The sequence below is a fragment of the Engystomops pustulosus genome, chromosome 8 (assembly GCF_040894005.1).
Source record: "Engystomops pustulosus chromosome 8, aEngPut4.maternal, whole genome shotgun sequence".
Lineage (NCBI taxonomy): Eukaryota > Metazoa > Chordata > Amphibia > Anura > Leptodactylidae > Engystomops > Engystomops pustulosus.
Window position 1 is genome coordinate 37,045,276 of NC_092418.1, and position 22,029 is coordinate 37,067,304.

Below are 22,029 nucleotides of genomic sequence, written 5' to 3' on the forward strand. Positions count from 1 at the left end.
CAGAACTTTAAGCAGTTAGTAATGATTCTGATATCTCCTGCAGTAGGCAAGCAGCGACATCAGCTTCTTTACCTCGCAGCATAATGATGACATCATCACAAAGATGCTGAGGTCACTGCTGCAAGCACTTCACAAAGAGTTAAAGGGGTTGTCCCACTAATGGCACTTAACTCCGAATCCAATGGATCCTAATCTGTTGCAATAAAGTGCTTCATGTGAATGGTGTAAATGCAGATGTATCTATTCAGTTCTATAGTACTCACCTATCAGAGAAATATATGAAGTGATGATATACAATCTTGTCTGTCACTCATTTACTATTATTATATGTTACCCCAACAGAGTGAGTGCACACTAATACATTATTCACATGGAGCCCCAATATTCTGCAGAAAGAGGATAAAGGGGTTTCCCCAAAATACAAGCATTGGATAGGGATTAACTTGTTTCATGGGAAAGCCCCTTTAAGTGTAATTTATGGGACAACCCATGCATTTCCATGCATAGCATGTGACTGCTGATGCCAGTGATTGGGTGCAGAGGACACATGTATGATGTACAGCAACTGGAGGAAGAGCTTATGGTTATGGTATTTTCCAATGTCCTTAAAGCAAACCTACTATCTGGAATCTACCTATTAAAGTGTAACTGTAAAGCTATAGTGATTTTACCAAATTATTATATGCGATTCCCCTTTTAAAACAAACAGAACGATATCTACTTTGTGCCGCTCGTCCTTTTCTGTTCTGGCATTTTCTGTTCTGAAAAAGAGTTTCTCATCAGAGCTGAAGTGGGCGGAGACTAATGTCTGTCTGTCTATGCCCTCAAACTGAGGCCAGTTAGCTTGCCCGCACATCCCATGATGCCTTGTGTTTCCTCTCAAAGTAATTTAGCATTAAATCCATTTAGTTTCCCACAGGTAAATACAGTGAACACTGCATAGTGCACATACAGGATGCATATGGTAACAGCCTGGCAGCTTCCATCACATGGAGGAGCAGGGGGCATGTAATAAGTGGTAGAAATCATAAGTAACCCAGTTACATGCAGTCTATAGCCTGTGCTGTGTGAGCACTAAGAGTTAACAGCTTATCTGGACAGAAATGATACTGCCGATGACAAGGTGGGGCTTCTGTGCTGGGCGTGATGGACAATGTGTGCATGTGTGTCCGGCATTGAAGCCAGTGCTGCTGGGCATGCGCAGAGCTGCGGTGGAGTGCAGGTAGCCACGGAGCGTAGAGGCTACTGGAACGTGAAGTAGTATTTGCTCCCGCTCCACGGAGAGCCTACTCAACACCCCAGTAGCCTCTCTGAAAAATTAGTTTATAATTGTTATATGGTTAGGCAAGCATAGTTTAAGTTATTAAAGGAAACCTACCAATAGATCTACCTTAAAGGGGTATTCCCACGAAGACAAGTTTCTTATATGTACTCAGGATAACAAAATAACACATTCTCTAATTCACTGTTATTAACAAAAATACAGTATTTCCCAGATATAAGTCCAACCTGTATCTATCAGTCCTGGTGTACACAATTTCAGCTTCCCCTAGACAAGACCCTGTAACCCTGGATTTCTGTGTGACAGTGTGCAAATTAGATTTCTGTCTCTCTCTGCTATGTGTCTGTAGCCACACCCCCTGCACGGAGCTCAGAGACAATGATCACTTCCTCCCAGGAGATCATGAGCAGAGGGATAGGCTGCAAACTACAAAAAGATAAGTGATCCGGGGGAAGGGGGAGGCAGGCACATATCTGTGAGATGTAGCAGTGCTAAACGTGTGTAACAGTGTAGAAGTCTATCACCCTCTGTCTGTCGTGCCTCTGTGTAATCTCATGCATCTCTGATCTGTCTCATGTCTCTTTCTATGTGTTAATACAATGTCAGAAGCCAGATGAAAGTGAATTTACACCTGCACCCTGATAATGTAACCACATTGTCACCCCACAGAACTAGAGGGATTATAATGTGTCTGCTTGAGAGGCCCCGCACACACCCTGGGATTTTACACTGAGCATCCTAGGGAGTGATAGGAGCTAAAACAGCAATACAACTGAGTAAAATTGTAAAGTAACTGGTTAAAATGATCTTCATTGTGTTGACATAAGTAAGGAAAGGAATTGAAATGAAAGAATTTTCTTTGGAGGGAATACCCCTTTAATAGGTAGATTCCTGATGGTAGCTTTCCTATAAACAGGTTTTCAAAGAATTATGAAGAAATTCAAGGGGCCAGGGTGAGTAAAAAAAAAAAAAAAAAGCACATACTTACCCTTACGTTAGTTCTTGCATTGCTTTGTTACGTCTTGTTTTTCAGCCTGTACCCCCTTGGAAATTTCAGAAGGTCTAGAGCAGTGGTTCTCAACCCTTGTAATACTGTGACCCCACAATACAGTTCCTAATGTTGCGGTGACCCCAAACCATGTGATTCTCTGCAAAAATGCAATAAAATCGTGGCCTTTGATGGCTTTAGGTGACCCCTGTGTTTTGGTCGTTCGACCCCCGCTGGGGTCGCGACCCATAGGTTGAGAACCGCTGGTCTAGAGCCTTCCTTGGACCGGGGGACAACAGAAAGGGAAGTGAGGAAAAAGTCAGTCATTGGATAAAGAAGGTCCCGTTATCCTCTGGAATTTCCAGTTGGGTGCAGGCTGGAAGTACTCAACTAATGGAGAGGGGCGAGTGTGTTTTTTTCCCCACCCCATACCAGCTGTGACACTGATTTAGAATTGGTGTAAAGAACTGTCCAAGAACGCACCGTGTGACAGCACCCTAAGGTGTGAGGTTTCACTTCAAAGTGTACTAAAGTGAATCTTTGCTCCAATTTAGGGCAATGCGTGGCTGTTTCCATTATGATTGTATATATCTCAAAACATTAGAAAGTCCAGCAGCACCAAAGCAATAGCAAAAACCTTTGTGGGTGCAAACCCCAAAACTGGTCTTGACACACCAGGCAAATGTACTCCAAAAAAATGAGACTGCACTCCAAATTCAATGTGAAAAAAACTAATGGGCGCTTTATTTACCCAAGTGCTCTTGGGTAAATAATGCACCCATCCGTTTTTTCACATTTAATTTAGAGTGCAGTCTCATTTTTATATAATATTATATATATATATATATATATTCAAGGAAGGCAGCAGCACTCCAGTAGATGAATTAAATCAGGATGATCTTTATTTCAAATGCGACGTTAGGTGTATCCACCTTTTTCATGCTTGAAAGAGGTGGATACACCGAAACGTCGCATCTGAAATAAAGATCATCCTGATTTAATTCATCTACTGGAGTGCTGCTGCCTTCCTTGAATATATTACCGGATCCTTGCCACGGATATACAGATTCTGCACCCAGACAAACAGGTTGTGCTGCCTTGGACTTCTCCCTTTCTATATATATATATTATATACACTCACCGGCCACTTTATTAGGTACACCATGCTAGTAACGGGTTTACCCCCTTTTGCCTTCAGAACTGCCTCAATTCAACGTGGCATAGATTCAACAAGGTGCTGGAAGCATTCCTCAGAGATTTTGGTCCATATTGACATGATGGCATCACACAGTTGCCGCAGATTTGTCGGCTGCACATCCATGATGCGAATCTCCTGTTCCATCACATCCCAAAGATGCTCTATTGGATTGAGATCTGGTGACTGTGGAGGCCATTTGAGTACAGTGAACTCATTGTCATGTTCAAGAAACCAGTCTGAGATGATTCCAGCTTTATGACATGGCGCATTATCCTGCTGAAAGTACAAGGCAGGATGGATCCATGCTTTCATGTTGTTGACGCCAAATTCTGACCCTACCATCCGAATGTCGTAGCAGAAATCGAGACTCATCAGACCAGGCAACGTTTTTCAATCTTCTACTGTCCAATTTCGATAAGCTTGTGCAAATTGTAGCCTCAGTTTCCTGTTCTTAGCTGAAAGGAGTGGCACCCGGTGTGGTCTTCTGCTGCTGTAGCCCATCTGCCTCAAAGTTCGACGTACTGTGCGTTCAGAGATGCTCTTCTGCCTACCTTGGTTGTAACGGGTGGCGATTTGAGTCACTGTTGCCTTTCTATCAGCTCGAACCAGTCTGCCCATTCTCCTCTGACCTCTGGCATCAACAAGGCATTTCCGCCCACAGAACTGCCGCTCACTGGATGTTTTTTCTTTTTCGGACCATTCTCTGTAAACCCTAGAGATGGTTGTTCGTGAAAATCCCAGTAGATCAGCAGTTTCTGAAATACTCAGACCAGCCCTTCTGGCACCAACAACCATGCCACGTTCAAAGGCCCTCAAATCACCTTTCTTCCCCATACTGATGCTCGGTTTGAACTGCAGGAGAATGCACTGAGTTGCCGCCATGTGATTGGCTGATTAGAAATTAGGTGTTAACGAACAGTTGGACAGGTGTACCTAATAAAGTGGCCAGTGAGTGTATATATATACACACACAGATTTTTAGTTTGATAAAGTGACATGTGTCCAAAAAGTGACAGGAGAAGTTCCTTAATTCTCTTTTTATCCTTTCAGCAATGGTTTTCATCATGTAGGTTCGTGGCGCCCACTGATTTTATGCACTGACATAAAGATTTCCATGCGCTGTATGTCTAGAACACATATTTATAACCTTCTGGGGCTGAGCCTGCATAGGTCAGAGCCCGGCACACAATGGGGAACAATTTATCAAGCCCTTCCTGACACTATTTTGGGGTTTAGCAACTTTATGGCCTTACATGTGCATAACAATTTGAGACTTTAAAGTGTTACACCACATCCTCATGCATGGCACTAGATTGGTGTGACCCCTGACACAGAATCAATGTGACCCCTGACACTCAAATATGACCCCCGGCAGAATTGATAAAGGTCTCCTCTGACATGTGATATAGATGCCCTCCTGCCACTGGTATGTGAGAGAGGTGCCCCCACCCTGCCTAGGAAGGAACTACAACTCCCAGCATGCCCTGCCCGCGGCTGGTAACACATACAGGAGAGCAGTCAGTATGTAGCGGCTTCGCCACATAATGTCACTACCTTCTCGGAATGAAGTGAACGTCCTGCCCCGAGCTCTCAGGAACACTTCCCGGTCCTCCGCCATGGCTGAGGAGACGATACGACTGGGACACCGGCTGTCAGCAAGTGACAACTAAACAGCCTGCGCTGGACTTCCTGCTCACATCGGCAATCAGCTGATGCTGCCTGGCAAGAGCAAACGTGAAGAAGGGACGGGATTCACCACATCGGCGTATTGATTGATAAGCCTGGCCGGTGTCTGGCATCGAGATTCATGGGGACGTTGTACCGGGCACCGAACACTGCTTATTGGATCATGAAGTTCTGAACAATGTGAACAATGTGTCATATCAGTGTAGTATGTTATAGAGCAGGAGGAGCTGAGAAGATTGTACAGTGTGTCCTATCTGCAGGCAGCATGTTATAGAGCAGGAGGAGCTGAGAAGATTGAACAGTGTGTCATATCAGTGTAGCATGTTATAGAGCAGGAGGAGCTGAGAAGATTGTACAAAGTTTTATCTGCTGGCCTGGCAGATAAAGGAGAAACTGAGCAGAATAGATTGTGTATAGTGTCTTGTCTACAGGCAGGATGTTATAGAGAAGGAGGAACTGTGCAGGTTGTACATAGTGTATTATCTGCAGGCAGCATGTTATAGAGCAGGAGGAGCTGAGACGATTGTACAGTGTCCTATCTGCAGGCAGCATGCTATAGAGCAGGAGAAGCTGAGTAGATTACACTTAGGGGCATATTTATCAGGGCCTCTGTGCCAATATTATACTTATTGCAAGCACTTGCAATTATTTTGCCCTCTTTGCCACTTTCACACCAGTGGGGCGTGAAGGGGGAGCATGGGCGGCCAGGAGTGGGCCAGCGCGGGGCAGTAGCATCTACGCGCGGGGGACTTTTCATATGTAACACTACATGCCTGCCCCAATACATCAAGAGGCAAAAATGCAGCAACAGGGCAATCATACACCAGCGCGAGCGCCAGCCCCATTGAGTCTGATCTGCACGCAGCACGTTATAGAGCAGGAGGAGCCGAGCAGATTATACATAGTGTCCTATCTGCAGGAAGCATGTTTTAGAGCAGCAGGAGCTGAGCAGATTGTACATAGTGTCCTATCTGCAGGCAGCTTGTCATAGAGCAAGAGGAGCTGAGCAGATTGTACATAGTGTCCTACAATATCTACATATTATAAAGCAAGAGATTCTGAGAATATGGTAGATAGTTTCCAAACTGTAGGCAGGATGTTACAGAGCAGGGGGAGTTAAGCAAATTGAGCACAGCTCCCTATTCTCAGGCAGCATGAAAAAGCTGGAGGATTTGTATCCTATTTTCAAGCAAAATATTATTGAGAAGGAAAATAAAATCTATTATCAAAATCCATCATGATAAACCAAGGACACTTACTCATAGATCCAGGCACCGTGGCTGTGGTAATTTTCTTATATTTATCATGCATGGCTCATTCCTTCTAAAATCAACTAATAACATTATGCTAATAAGACTGAAGGGTGTTACAAGAGCACTTCCATGCTGCAGCTTCGCAGGTCGTTACACTGTCTTCCCTTCCCTCTGACTGAAGTAATCTCACTGCAGCACAGGAAGTTCCAGCACACATAGGAAGAGGAGAAGTGCTCCTTCACAGTGTATACATACTTATAAACGTTGGTTTTAGAAGGGAGGAGGCCATGGATAACAAATACAAGAAGATTAGCACAGTCACAATGACTGGATCTATGAGTAAGTTTATCATGATGGATTTTGATGGTAGATTCGCTTTATGCAAGTTGTGCACAGCTTCCTATTGTCAGACTGCAAGTAATAGCAGGAGGAGAAAACAAAAATACCGTATTTTTTGGACTATAAGGCGCACAAAAAATCCTTTGATTTTCTCAGAAATCAAAGGTACGCTTACAGTCCAGTGCACCTTATATAAGAATCTTACTTACAGACAACAGCTGCCTTGAACTGTGCACAGGTCTGCCACCTGCTGGTCATTCATCCTTATAATCAGATGCGCCTTATAGTCCAGTGCGCCTTATAACCCGGTGCGCCTTATATATGAACCTAGATGTTTTATCAGGCATTTATTGACGGTGCGCCTTATACTCCGGTGCGCCGTATAGTCCAAAAAATACTGTAAGTTAGGAAAAAGTAACAGTTTTAGGATTTAACAGATAAAAATGGCGACGCATTCTCTAATCACATTTGCCCGTGTTCTTTATATTTCATATCCAGTGAATGTCTGGTCTGACAGAATTGCCCACAGATGTCTGAAGTAGAAATATTAGGCAAACTTATGACAAATTAATCCCCATTAACAGTTGGCCCCAAGGAGAACATGCAAAAGATAGCAGCAAGATGGAAAACTGGGCTCATTTGTGTTTTCTGCTATTGGATCATCCTGTATGCAGAGCCATTTGTTGTTGTACGATATTTGCAGGTCTGGAGGCTTGATGAGAAGATATTTTTCAGTATTTGATTTCCTTTTATGAATCTATTGTGGCTTTTTGTAGTAAAGGACAGTGTACTCTTCTATAATACTGACAGGAGGCGAATGTGGGAACGTCCTTGGATTCATTAGATGTTCTAAGGTACAAATTCTGAGTCACAAAGGTCATTTATTCAAACAGGGCTCTGAAACATTCTGCATTATAATAATAATAATTCTTTATTTATATAGCGCACACAGATTATGCAGTGCTGCACAAAGCATGACAAATTGTTCCCTGTCCCCATGGGGCTCACAATCTAAACAACCTACCAGTATGTTTTGGAGTGTGGGAGGAAATCAGAGGACCCAGAGGAAACCCACGCAAACACGGAGAGAACATACAAACTCTTTGCAGATGTTTACCTGGGTGGGACCCCAGTGCTGGAAGGCTGTAGTGCTAACCACTGAGCCACCGTGCCGCGCACCATGCATTCTGGTTTGGTCTCCAGAATGACAAAGTTTATGTTGTCATCCCCTTTTTAAGTCCATTCCATACACCTTAAAGAGTATCTCAAACTTTAACAATTTATTTATTTTTTTTTAGAAATGACTAGAGCAAGTGATAATAGTAACATTTGTAATATACATTATTGAATGGGTTTACCCACTAAACAAGGTAGGCATTATCATCTAGGGGAGCTACCTCGGACCCCATCGGACACTCCATTCTTGTGATCTTGTGATCTGTGGGGGTCTCATCACTAAGACTCCAACTGATCAGCAAGTTAGGCCCTAACTTTAAGGAAAGTGTGTTCCTAAATGCAAGTCAAGCGGAACGTGTGAATACATTATTTCATTGTATTTGAGGAATAGCTAATAATAGCTATGTGAATGGAGAATGGGGAGGGAGCCAATACATACAAAAAACAGATAACATGTTGTGACAAACCCCCACTCTTGAGTTACGCCATGGGGTGCACCTATGCTAGAGAGCCTCATAGTTTAGTACTTAAAGCCTGCCCATATACGCAAGATGGTGCCTTTACACTCGCTTCAATTGACGCTGTCACCACCTATATTTCTGTTATTAAAATTATAGTAATAAGACATCAATACAGAAACCCAGATTACAGAAAATACAATAAGATACAATATTACTTAATTGATATCGGTAATGCTATCTCTTCGACAACCCAAGTTCTTTAAGGCTACAAGTAGAGAATTATTACGTCTTAAGGATTTAATATATAAACGTACAGTGCAAACATAAAAATGATAACAAATGGCTACAAGGAATATACACACAATACATACTTAACAGTTGTAAAATAAAAAAAGAATTAAAATGAATAACCCTTACTACTGCAATAGAAGACTCTGGTTGTGGAGATCAGCAGATGAAATTTGGGCAGCCCGTCCCGTCGAAAAAGATCTTCCAAAAAAGGCATTAGCATAGCCCCATTATTTATAGATGGTGGGTTTTCCTCCCACCTCCCAGCTTGTAACGTCACGGAAAGGGATGTTCATATGAACTATCCCCCCTAGATTTCCAAATGAGGCTTTGTACTAGAAAGGGTGAGTTTATAGCTGACTCCGATTATGAACGTCAATGTAATTACCAGAGGGAAGTGGACTTGAAACAATACGTTATGGCTATGTTTTATATTATTACCACACATGTGAATACTCCCACAGCCAAAACTCTGAACGTATAAGAAGCTGTAATTTGGAAATAAAGATTTATAAACGAATGACAAAAAGTGCATCTTATTTTTCTACCGGATCCACACATATGATTTCTTATAGGTGTCTATATCCTTTAAACCAAAGAATCCATTGCCCAACTTTGGATTGGATGTTCATTCAATAACCATTTGTACCATATTCTCACTCCATGTAATTGTGGTCATTTACGGTCATTACACTCGTATAGTTGAAATTGATTAGAAGGTGGGAGAAGAAGGGATGTATGGCTGCAGTGTCCATGAGGAAAACTAGTGGTTCAGTACTGCCATCATACACACACTCCAGCCTACTCCTGACAACCTATGGTGAAAACTACTGTCAGGCACCAGGGGTAGTGGACCCACTGGACCACAGCGGATGATGACGAAGTGGCACCCGGTTTTGACCAGAGCCTGCCGCAAAGTGGGTTGGACTTGCTGTGGCTTGGTACCACCAGGTCGCTCCACAGGCGTGACTTTGTCCGTGGTGGAGGCCAAGGTGTAGGAGAAAGTTGTAAGGCAAGATCGTGGTCGGGGACAGACAGGAGGTCGAGACAAGCAGCACAGGATCAGGGTCCCGGATGTAGACAAGCACAGCGCATCAGATAGAGCTTTCTCTAAGGCTGTGAGGCACAAAGATCCAGCGGGGGACACAGGAAGGGGCTGGCTATTTAACAGAACTGGCAGACGGACAGCACCAATTATCGTCGCGCTGGCCTTCAAATCTCCAGAAGCCGGCGCACACATGCCCTAGGAGACAGAGACGCGCACGCTGGATTGCCGGAGCCAGCACTGGAACGAGGGAAGGTAAGGCCAAAATCGGAGTCCCGGGAGAGAGGAGAGAGGTACAGGTGTGCCTAAAACCCGGAACATGGGTCACAGGAGCACCTGTAACAACTACCAAAACTCCAGACCCATAATCTGTCAACTTTGGCTGGGCATTGGTTGGCGTCTGTTACGTTGTTCTGTGGATTTTACTACTATGCTTTTGTCATAGAATGATGCACCCTAAGAAGACACACAATTTACCCCATTTAATTAACTGTCGTATCCAAAAATGGGTGAAGATTAACACAATCTACTGAGAAAGCTACCATAGTAACTTTGATATTAACCATTGTCACGGGTGGTCCCGCGATCCATATCGCGGATCGCGGGGTCACCCGTGCCTCTCGCCCCTCGCCTGCGCGCCGCAAGCGCAACTTACGGGTCCTGGCTCCTGCCCTGGCCTCTTCAGTTCCTGGCCACTTCGTCCTCGGCCGTGCGCGCGCGTCCCAGGCTCCTAGGGCGCGCCCGCACCAACTTCTGCAAATTTAAAGGGCCAGCGTGCCACAAATTGGCACTGGCCATTTCAGGTAATCTATTTATTCCTGCCTCTTGCTGTGATCCCTGCCGGATCTTTGTGCCCTGTGCCCTATAGAAAAAATTTTTGTTTATGCCGTGTGCTGTTTATGTGAATTCCCGTTGTGACCCTGATTCTGCTTTTGACTTCGCTCCTCTGCCGCCTGCCTTGACCTATTGCTACGTCTCTGACTCCGATCCTGTGCTGCCCGTCCTGACCTCCTGCCTGTCCCCGACTACGAGATTGCCTTCCGTTTCTGTACCTCGACCTTGGCTGCCATTGCGGACAAGTCACGCCTGTGGAACGACCTGGTGATACCACGGCGCAGCAAGACCAACCCACTTTGCGGCGGGCTCTGGTGAAAACCGGGTACCACTTAGACTCCGGTCCCAGGTAGTGGCTTGTGTCATCGTCCACAAACTTCGGAGCTTGACAACCATTGCAAATAATCCTTATAGATTATAGATTACCGATTTGCGCTACATACAGTAGATTGTGTGTAGTTTACATTAACATCAATTTCTTTATGATTCATTTAGGGCTGGTTGAAGCCACTTGTTGAAAACTTAATGTATTCTTTACATTAGTGAAATTGCTATGTTGTTGGCCATTGTTCTTCCGATTATTCCATCTACAGTAAAAATATGTAAAGCGTTATAAATATGTTATTAAATACATTTCCCTGTAAATTGTTTGCTATATAAGCGCTGCATTATTTAAGTATGGGTAATTTACAGTGTGACAAGATAATTTGTTTTCTGCAAAAGACATTTATAGAAGACTTTACATTTTTACTTGGTAACAGGAAATGGTAATCCAGTGGATAAGATCCATAAAGAATATGGGAACTTTTTATATGCCATTGGACTGATGAGCATAATTATATATGTAATAAGATACACATACTACTGTCTATGGGGAAATTAATTATATGTGGATACTAATGTCTACCCTTTAATACAAAAACCTCCTGTATGTAGAGAAATAAATCAAGACACTTTGTAATATAAGTTTTGAGGATGGATGAATGCAGGTGGGCATCTCAATCCGGACATAAAACTTTTCATATTATTATTTTTCCCCATCCTTTTCTGAGAGGAAAAATCTGCTGCAAATCTGGAGCAGAGAATTGTCATGCAGTGGGTTATAAAATGTGCATATCAGATCAAATTGATTGTTAATTGAAATCTTTGGATACACCCTAAAGAGCTTTTCCTAGAAAGGTAAGGAAAGTTAAAGGAGTTGTCCACTTTCAGCAAATAATTGCTATTGTTTGTCTAATGAAAAGTTATGTAATTTTCCAATGTACTTTCTGCATCAATTCATCATGGTTTCCTAGATCTCTGCTTGCTGTCCTTGAACAGGAAGCTTCATTGTGGACAAATACCTCTCCATCGTCATGTGATGTCTCACAGGTGGAAATCCCATTTGCATCAAAGAAAGTTATAAGAGCTGTGTGTTTTAAAAAAACGTGCACCTGTGTGACATCACTTGACCATGGTCCAGTTTTTATCCACAGGAAGTAGTACAAAATGAAGTTTTCTGTTGATGACAGGAAGCAGAGATCAACATATCATGGGCCACATTCTGTTGCCACAAAGAGGCAAATTTACTTACCTGGTCCTTGCGCAATCCGATGAAGATGAAGTCTGGCGCAATTCACAAAGCTTGTGTGCCCGAGTTCCTGCATCTGTGGCTTCCCCGCCGAGGCCCGCCGGAGTTCACCTTCTTCTTCCATGTACTTGTAAGTGCGTGTCTTGCAACACAATTCGAAATGTTGAATCCTGCGCGTAGTCCAAATCCGTTGGGTTGTTCGGCGGCCCTCCCCCCGATTTGTGTCGCGTACAAGCCAGCGCCAATGCGCCAAAATCCGATTGCGTGCAGCAAAATCCTTTGTTAAATGCGGCGCAAAATAAAAATCGTCGGGAAACCCGCCGAAATTGCGCTCTGTGGACCCTTAGTAAATGAGCCCCATTGTGTCTCGGACATAACCACAGTTGGCATACCCAGATGCCAACCATAGATGAAAAGGGGGAAATTTATCAGCATTGTACTAGACTCCACCCGCCTACATGGCAACCTTAATTGGCAGTCTCCATAAGGAGAACTCTTACTTCCCGACTCTAGTCACAAGCCTCTCACACTCAGCCAAACCAGTTCCCTATGCTGTACTGAAGAGACCCAACCAGGTCGAAAAAGTGCTGTCTACAGTTGGGAGTCTGTTCTTTCTGGAATAGATATACTGGTTTGGTTTTAATCCCGCATCATGTCAAAAGGCTTCCTGAAGGTCATACTTGATAACAAGGGAGCTAAAAGAGTTTTCCTTATCCCATCTTGGAAAACTTTGCATATTTTCCAAGAATCCCCCTAGTGGAACATCCATGGCTATAAGACTCTACATGCCTACACAGTGTGGTTAATTGGCAGTCTCCGTAAGGAGAACTCTTACTCCCCAACCCTAGTTGCTCAGAGCAACCAATGAGGGCTCAGCTTTCATTTTCCACAGCTGTTTATAAAATGAAAGCTGAGCCCTGATTCTTTGCCATGAGCAATTGGAACTTTTTTTGCTCTCAAATATTTCTGATTAATCTCCAGCAATCAATGTCGGCTTTTTAATGAACATTCTCTATACACACTACCAATGCATTGTACTTGTGCTCTGCTGCAACATATGTCTGCAGTAAAAAAAAATGTGGCTGAAATTCGAAACTGGGAAAACTATAATAAAAATTTTAGTTCATCCAAGTTAAAATTATGTTGAAAATTGCACATGGTTTCTGCATTGCTGACTGGTCCCATTGCTGGTCTAATGATGAGGTCTCAATATGTGGTATGTGATTTCTGACTATAGACAAAGTTTGACAGTAGGTAAAATTAATGATACAGTGAATAAATGTTACCACCATATTCTTCCTGAGAATATTATTGACTATCTCTATATCAGACCTAGATAGTGTGCCAAATAGTGACCATAAGCATCACCTGTCAATAAGCAATCGATCAGTATATTTTATGACTAGAGATGAGCGAGCACTAAAATGCTCGGGTACTCGTTATTCGAGACAAACTTTTCCCGATGCTCGAGTGCTCGTCTCGAATAACGAACCCCATTGAAGTCAATGGGAGACTCGAGCATTTTTCAAGGGGACCAAGGCTCTGCACAGGGAAGCTTGGCCAAACACCTGGGAACCTCAGAAAAGGATGGAAACACCACGGAAATGGACAGGAAACAGCAGGGGCAGCATGCATGGATGCCTCTGAGGCTGCTTAATCGCACCATTATGCCAAAATTATGGGCAACAGCATGGCCATGACAGAGTGACAGAATAAAGCTAGATAGCATCTAAAACATGCAATAATTGACCCTGACACTATAGGGGACGGCATGCAGAGGCAGCGGCAGCAGGCTAGAGAGTGGCATGGCGACATACCCTAAATGGACTCAGGCTTCAAACCAATGGGTGGCAGAGAGGAACCAAAGGAGGTGAGCAAGAAGCGCTGAAATAATATCGGTACATGATAAAAGTTTGCCAGTATATTTTGTGGATTACACAGCAGGGTGGCGACAAAGTTAACATGGAAGCCATGAAAACAACCCAAAATTCTGCCTGACACAGCTCGTTTGATAAGGGGACCATGTATGGAGGCAGTGAACTAGTAGTAGATTAAAGGTGCTGCAGTTAAAACTATGTTAGTTGGATCTTGGCATGGAGTTGGCGCTCCGCTGCCAGGCGAGCTTTCGCCAATCCAAGCCCCTGTCTCTAGGCTACTCCCCAAACAGCACTTCTAAGAACCTTTTGTATAAGATCAAGTGTAGTAGCGTTCTTATAAGTTTAGGATATGGCGGGTGAGGGGAATGTAAACAGATGCGCAAGAAGCGCTGAAATAATATTGGTAAATGATAAAAGTTTATTAGTATATTTTGTGGATAACACAGCTGGGTGGCGACAAAGTTAACCCCTACGGGACGCAGCCTCTTTTGGCCTTAAGGACGCGGCCCCATTCTTCAAATCTGACCTGTGTCACTATAAGTGGTTATAGTTTTGGAACGCTATGAGATATCCAGGGGATTTTGAGATTGTTTTCTCGTGACACATTGTACTTCAAATTAGTTTAAAAATTTGGATGAAATCTTTTGTGTTTAGTTATGAAAAAAAACTAAATTTGGCAAAAATTTGGAAAAATTCTTTATTTTCAACGTTCTAAATTCTCTACTTTTGATGCAGATAGTCATAGCTCCCAAATAAATTCATAACTTACATTTCCCAAGTGTCTGCTTTATGCTGGCATGGTTTTTTAAGATTCCACATATTTTACTAGAATGTTCTGAGGCTCAGAATTTAGGTATCATTTTTCACATTTTTTGTAAAATCACCAAAACCTGTATTTAGATGGACCTGCTCAACTTCTAATTGACACTGAGTGGCCTAAATAATAGTGAGACTCGTAAATTACCCCATTGTGGAAACTACACACCTCAACGTATGAAAAACCACTTTTAAGAAGTTTGTTAACGCTTTACGTGTTTTATAGGGGTTAAAACAAAATGGAGGTGCAGTCTCCAAATTGTAATATTTTTTCACAATACACCCATTTTGGGTGGAAAATTAAACATTTACAATGGATTAAATGAATAAAGGCTCCACAAAGTTTGTTACCCAATCTCTCCCGAGTACACGGATACCCCATATGTGCTGGTAACCTGCTGTATGGGCGCACGGCCGGGCATAGAAGGGAAGGAGGCGCCATCCAGATCAGATTTGCTATGTCACATTGTACAGGCTATAATTTTTTTCTTTTTTTTATTGTGGACCTATAGGGGCTTATTTCTTTTGCCACATGAGATGCACTTTTCTGGTACGTAATTTGGGGGAATCTATAGGCTAATTGGTGAGATTTTATTAACTCTTTGTTGGTGGAGGAAATGAAAATCATCACTTTTCAGGAAGATTTTTATGGGTTTTTTTTTTGGCTGTTTACCATACCATAAAAATAGTATATTATTTTTATTCTATGGGTCGCCACGATTACAAAAAGACCTCATTTATATAGATTTTTTATTTTTTTCTCATTTTTATTGCATAAAAAGTAATTTGGCAAAAATGTTGTTAATTTTAGCATCACCGTCTTTCATATGCATAACTTTTTTATTTTTCGCCTCACAAATCTGTTTAAGGGCTTATTTTTTGCGAGAAGGATTGTTCTTTTTAGTGGTCTCATTTTAGAGTGCAGAACATTTTTTAAATCCCTTTTTAGAGCATTTTTATAGGGTATTAATTGAAAATGATCTTTTTTCTGGAGCTTTTTTTTGTTTTGTTTTTTACGGGGTTCACTTTGCGGATCTAATAACGATTCTGTTTTATTATGCAGATTGTTACGGACGCAGGGATACCAAATATGTGGGGGTTTTGTGTATTTTATTCAATTGTACTGAATAAAAACCAATTTGGAGAAAATCTTATTCATTTTAGCATCACCATCTTTTCATATGTATAACTTTTTTATTTTTCGGCTGACAAATCTGGTTAGGGGCTTATTTTTTGCGAGAAGAGTTGTTCTTTTTAGTGGGCTTATTTTGGAGTGCATAACATTTTTTAAATTACTTTTTAGAGCATTTTTTTATAGGGTATTAATTAAAAATTATCTTTTTTCGGAACGTTTTTGCGTTTTTTTTCTACGGCGTGTACCGTGCAGGTCCAGTAACGATTCTGTTTTATTATACAGATTGTTACGGACGCGGCAATACCAAATATGCGGGGTTTTTTGTGTTTTTGTGTTTTTTATACTTTATTAAGTGTTTTTATGGGAAAGTGACATTTTAGGGGCTTATATTTTTATGTATTTATTTTTTATTTATTATAATGTGTAGTGTTAAGTGTTTTTGCATATTTTTACTTATACATACTTGAACTTAAACCAGTGATGCTCTGATCACTGGTTTAAGTTCAATACACTGCTCTACAATACTATTTTATTGTAGAGCAGTGTAAACTGTCTGAGCAAGCATGCGCATGCTCAGACAGTTTACAGTCAGACCCGGAAGGGGTCTGGCTGCCATGGAGACCGGGCAGCTCCGGGTCACATGCCAGTCCTCGGAGCTGCCCAGAAGTGGATCGGATCCCCCGGTAAGCGGCACGGGGGATCCGATCCACAGCGCAAACACCCTTACACGCCGCGGTCATGTTTGACCGCGGGGTGTAAGGGGTTAACACCCGCGATCGGAGCCGGCTCCGATCGCGGGTGTTAGCGCAGGCTGTCAGCTGTACTAGACAGCTGACAGCCGCTGCTTCTGGTACCGGCTCCGTTCGTGAGCCGGTGCCAGAAGCAGGACGTTATAGAACGTCCCCGTGCGCTAAGCATCTAGCCCCGGGGACGTACTATAACGTCCTGGTGCGCCTAGGGGTTAACAACTTTGATGTGGAATCCATGAAAACAACCCAAATTTCTGCCTGACACACCTCGTTTGATAAAGGGACGATGTATGGAGGCAGCTATATGGACGACTTTTGGAGGTAGCAATGGAGACAACGTGTGGAGGCTGCTATGGAGACAATTTAATTTGGATAGTGCCTGTATGTGGCAGTCCCAAAAATTTTTAAAACCAGAGGAGCAGGTAGGTGGCCCTCCAGAAAAATAGAATAGATTGAGTGCCTGTATGTGGCAGTCCCAAAAAGTTTTCAAACCAGAGGAGCAGGTAGGTGGCCCTCCAGAAAAATTGAATAGATTGAGTGCCTGTATGTGGCAGTCCCAAAAAGTTTTCAAACCAGAGGAGCAGGTAGGTGGCCCTCCAGAAAAATTGAATACATTGAGTGCCTGTATGTGGCAGTCCCAAGAAGTTTTCAAACCAGAGGAGCAGGTAGGTGGCCCTCCAGAAAAATTGAATAGATTGAGTGCCTGTATGTGGCAGTCCCAAAAAGTTTTCAAACCAGAGGAGCAGGTAGGTGGCCCTTCAGAAAAATTGAATAGATTGAGTGCCTGTATGTGGCAGTCCCAAAAAGTTTTCAAACCAGAGGAGCAGGTAGGTGGCCCTCCAGAAAAATAGAATAGATTGAGTGCCTGTATGTGGCAGTCCCAAAAAGTTTTCAAACCAGAGGAGCAGGTAGGTGGCCCTCCAGAAAAATGGAATCGATTGAGTGCCTGTATGTGGCAGTCCCAAAAAGTTTTCAAACCAGAGGAGCAGGTAGGTGGCCCTCCAGAAAAATAGAATAGATTGAGTGCCTGTATGTGGCACTCCCAAAAATTGTTTAAAACAGAGGAACGGGTCGGTGGCCCTCCAGAAAAATTGAATAGATTGAGTGCCTGTATGTGGCACTCCCAAAAATTGTTTAAAACAGAGGACCGGGTCGGTGGCCCTCCAGAAAAATTAAATGCATAAAGTACTATAGCAAGAGCCAGTGGGCCCTGTCAAAAAATAGCCAGTTTCCTCTGCTTTACTGTACAAAGAGGAGGAGAAGGAGGAAAATGAGGAGGAGGAGGAGTGGATCAATTATTCAGGTTGAGCTTCCTTCACCTGGTGGAGATTGGAAATTATGAGAAATCCAGGCTTTATTCATCTTAATAAGCGTCAGCCTGTCAGCGCTGTCAGTCGACAGGCGTGTACGCTTATCGGTGATGATGCCACCAGCTGCACTGAAAACCCGCTCGGACAAGACGCTAGCGGCAGGGCAGGCAAGAACCTCCAAGGCGTACAGCGCCAGTTCGTGCCACATGTCCAGCTTTGAAACCCAGTAGTTGTAGGGAGCTGTGTGATCATTTAGGACGATGGTATGGTCAGCTACGTACTCCCTCACCATCTTTCTGTAAAGTTCAGCCCTACTCTGCCGAGACTGGGGACAGGTGACAGTGTCTTGCTGGGGTGACATAAAGCTGGCAAAAGCCTTGTAAAGCGTACCCTTGCCAGTGCTGGACAAGCTGCCTGCTCGCCTACTCTCCCTCGCTACTTGTCCCGCAGAACTACGCACTCTGCCGCTAGCGCTGTCAGAAGGGAAATACTGTTTCAGCTTGTGCACCAGGGCCTGCTGGTATTCATGCATTCTCACACTCCTTTCCTCTGCAGGGATGAGAGTGGAAAGATTTTGCTTGTACCGTGGGTCCAGGAGAGTGAACACCCAGTAATCGGTGCTGGAATAAATTCTTTGAACTCGAGGGTCACGGGATAGGCAGCCTAGCATGAAATCTGCCATATGCGCCAGAGTACCAACGCGTAAGAATTCACTCCCCTCACTGGCCTGACTGTCCATTTCCTCCTCCTCCAACTCCTCCAACTCCTCTTCTTCTGCCCATACACGCTGAACAGTGAAGGACTCAACAATGGTCCCCTCTTGTGTCTCGCCAACATTCTCCTCCTCTTCCTCCTCATCCTCCTCCACCTCCACCTCCTCCGATATGCGCTGAGAAACAGGCCTAAGGGTGCTTTGGCTATCAACAAGGGAATCTTCTTCCCCCGTCTCTTGTGACGAGCGCAAAGCTTCCGACTTCATGCTGATCAGAGAGTTTTTCAACAGGCCAAGCAGCGGGATGGTGAGGCTGATGATGGCGGCATCGCCACTGACCATCTGTGTTGACTCCTCAAAGTTACTCAGCACCTGACAGATATCAGACATCCAAGTCCACTCCTCATTGTAGACTTGAGGAAGCTGACTGACCTGACTACCAGTTCTGGTGGAAGTTGACATCTGGCAGTCTACAATGGCTCGGCGCTGCTGGTAAACTCTGGATAACATGGTCAGTGTTGAATTCCACCTCGTGGGCACGTCGCACAACAGTCGGTGAGCGGGCAGTTGGAGGCGGCGCTGCGCTGCCCTGAGAGTGGCAGCATCTGTGCTGGACTTCCTGAAATGCGCACAGATGCGGCGCACCTTCGTGAGCAAATCTGACAGATTGGGGTATGTCTTGAGGAAACGCTGAACTATCAGATTTAACACATGGGCCAGGCATGGCACATGTGTCAGTCTGCCGAGTTGCAGAGCCGCCACCAGGTTACGGCCGTTGTCACACACAACCATGCCTGGCTTCAGGTTCAGCGGTGCCAGCCACAGATCAGTCTGCGCCGTGATGCCCTGTAATAGCTCTTGGGCGGTGTGCCTTTTATCGCCTAGGCTCAGCAGTTTGAGCACCGCCTGCTGTCGCTTAGCAACGGCACTGCTGCTGTGCCTAGAGCTACCGACTGATGGCGCCGTGCCCACGGATGGTAGTTCGGAGGAGGAGGTGGAGGAGGGGTGGGAGGAGGAGGAGGCATAGTAGGCCTGAAACACCTGGACCGAGGTAGGCCCCGCAATCCTCGGCGTCGGCAGTATATGACCAGCTCCAGGGTCAGACTCGGTCCCAGCCTCCACCAAGTTAACCCAATGTGCCGTCAGCGATATATAGTGGCCCTGCCCGGCAGCACTCGTCCACGTGTCCGTGGTCAGGTGGACCTTGTCAGAAACGGCGTTGGTCAGGGCACGGGTGATGTTGTCTGACACGTGCTGGTGCAGGGCTGGGACGGCACATCGGGAAAAGTAGTGGCGGCTGGGGACCGAATACCGAGGGGCGGCCGCCGCCATGAGGTTGCGAAAGGCCTCGGTCTCTACTAGCCTATAGGGCAGCATCTCCAGGCTAAGCAATCTGGAGATGTGCACATTAAGGGCTTGGGCGTGCGGGTGGGTTGCACTATATTTGCGTTTCCGCTCCAGCGTCTGGGGTATGGAGAGCTGAACGCTGGTGGATGCTGTGGAGGATCGTGGAGGCGACGATGGGGTTTTTGTGGCAGGGTCCTGGGCAGGGGGCTGACTATCAGCTGACACAGGGGAAGGAGCAGTGGTGTGCACGGCGGGAGGTGAACGGGCTTGTTGCCACTGAGTGGGGTGTTTAGCATTCATATGCCTGCGCATACTGGTGGTAGTTAAGCTAGTAGTGGTGGAACCCCTGCTGAGCCTGGTTTGGCAAATGTTGCACACCACAGTCCGTCGGTCATCCGGTGTTTCCTTAAAGAACCTCCAGACTTCTGAAGATCTAGCCCTCGCCGCAAGAGCCCTCGCCACGGGAGCTTCACTAGTTGACACATTTGGCGCTGATGCACCAGCTCTGGCCCTGCCTCTCCGTCTGGCCCCACCACTGCCTCTTCCAACCTGTTCTGGTCGAGGACTCTCCTCCGTCTCAGAAGCACTGTGTTCACCCGGCCTCTCAACCCAGCTTGGGTCTGTCACCTCATCATCCTCCGATCCCTCAGTCTGCTCCCCCCTCGGACTTCCTGCCCTGACAACAACTTCCCCACTGTCTGACAACCGTGTCTCCTCATCGTCGGACACCTCTTTACACACTTCCACTACGTCAAGAAGGTCATCATCACCCACAGACTGTGACTGGTGGAAAACCTGGGCATCGGAAAATTGCTCAGCAGCAACCGGACAAGTGGTTTGTGACTGTGGGAAGGGTCCAGAAAACAGTTCCTCAGAGTATGCCGGTTCAAATGCCAAATTTTCCTGGGAGGGGGCAGACTGGGGGGGAGGAGGCTGAGGTGCAGGAGCTGGAGGAGTGGCGATTTCGGTGACATGGGTGGACTGCGTGGAAGACTGACTGGTGGACAAATTGCTCGAAGCATTGTCAGCAATCCACGACATCACCTGTTCGCTTTGTTCTGGCCTCAACAGTGCTCTACCACGAGTCCCAGTAACTTCAGACATGAACTTAGGGAGTGTAGCTCTGCGGCGTTCCCCTGCTCCCTCATAAGCAGGTGGTGTCTCACCCCGGCCAGGACCACGGCCTCTGACCCCTGCAGTAGTTGGACGCCCACGTCCCCGCCCTCGTCCTCTACCCCTAGCCCTCGGGTTAAACATTTTTAAAATGAGAGTTATAGCTTTAATTTTTTTTTAACTTTTTTTTGTGTTTTTTTTTTTTTTTGTGTTTTTGAGTTTTTAAAACCAAACAATGCTATCCTATTGCTATGGCTATTTTCTAGCCAAGTATGAAAGCACACTACTATGCCAGATGAGATGACACCGAGTTATTAAACAAAATAAACGTAAAATAAAAAAGGACAAATGTCAGACTGTGCCTAATTGAAATCCAACCCCTACTAAATTTTCCCACTTCGGTCTTTGCAATGGATATGTGCGTCACTAAGCGCAAAACACAGCGGTCGCAAGTCTCACTACAAATTGCTGACAATTGGCTAGTAGATGCACTGCAGCAAGTACAGCCACCAGCAGATCAACCAGAAATCAAATATATAACGCTACTGTAGGCGTAAGCCGTTTGGATTCTCCTATGGCTATTTTCTAGCCAAGTATGAAAGCACACTACTATGCCAGATGAGATGACGCTGAGTTATTAAACAAAATAAACGTAAAATAAAAAAGGACAAATGGCAGACTGTGCCTAATTGAAATCCAACCCCTACTAAATTTTCCCACTTCGGTCTTTGCAATGGATATGTGCGTCACTAAGCGCAAAACACAGCGGTCGCAAGTCTCACTACAAATTGCTGACAATTGGCTAGTAGATGCACTGCAGCAAGTACAGCCACCAGCAGATCAACCAGAA

At 44.7% G+C, this 22,029-nt stretch overlaps 1 protein-coding gene across 1 annotated transcript in view; it reads right to left on the minus strand.

Moving 5' to 3' along the window:
- CPPED1 (calcineurin like phosphoesterase domain containing 1) overlaps nucleotides 1-5,187 on the minus strand; it is a 55,416-nt gene extending 50,229 nt beyond the window's left edge. The window contains exon 1 of the mRNA XM_072120681.1: nucleotides 5,023-5,187. Within this exon, the coding sequence (XP_071976782.1) occupies nucleotides 5,023-5,086 (64 nt within the window). The 5' untranslated portion in view covers nucleotides 5,087-5,187. The remainder of the gene's footprint in view (nucleotides 1-5,022) is intronic.
- Between the last annotated feature and the right edge of the window lie 16,842 nt (nucleotides 5,188-22,029).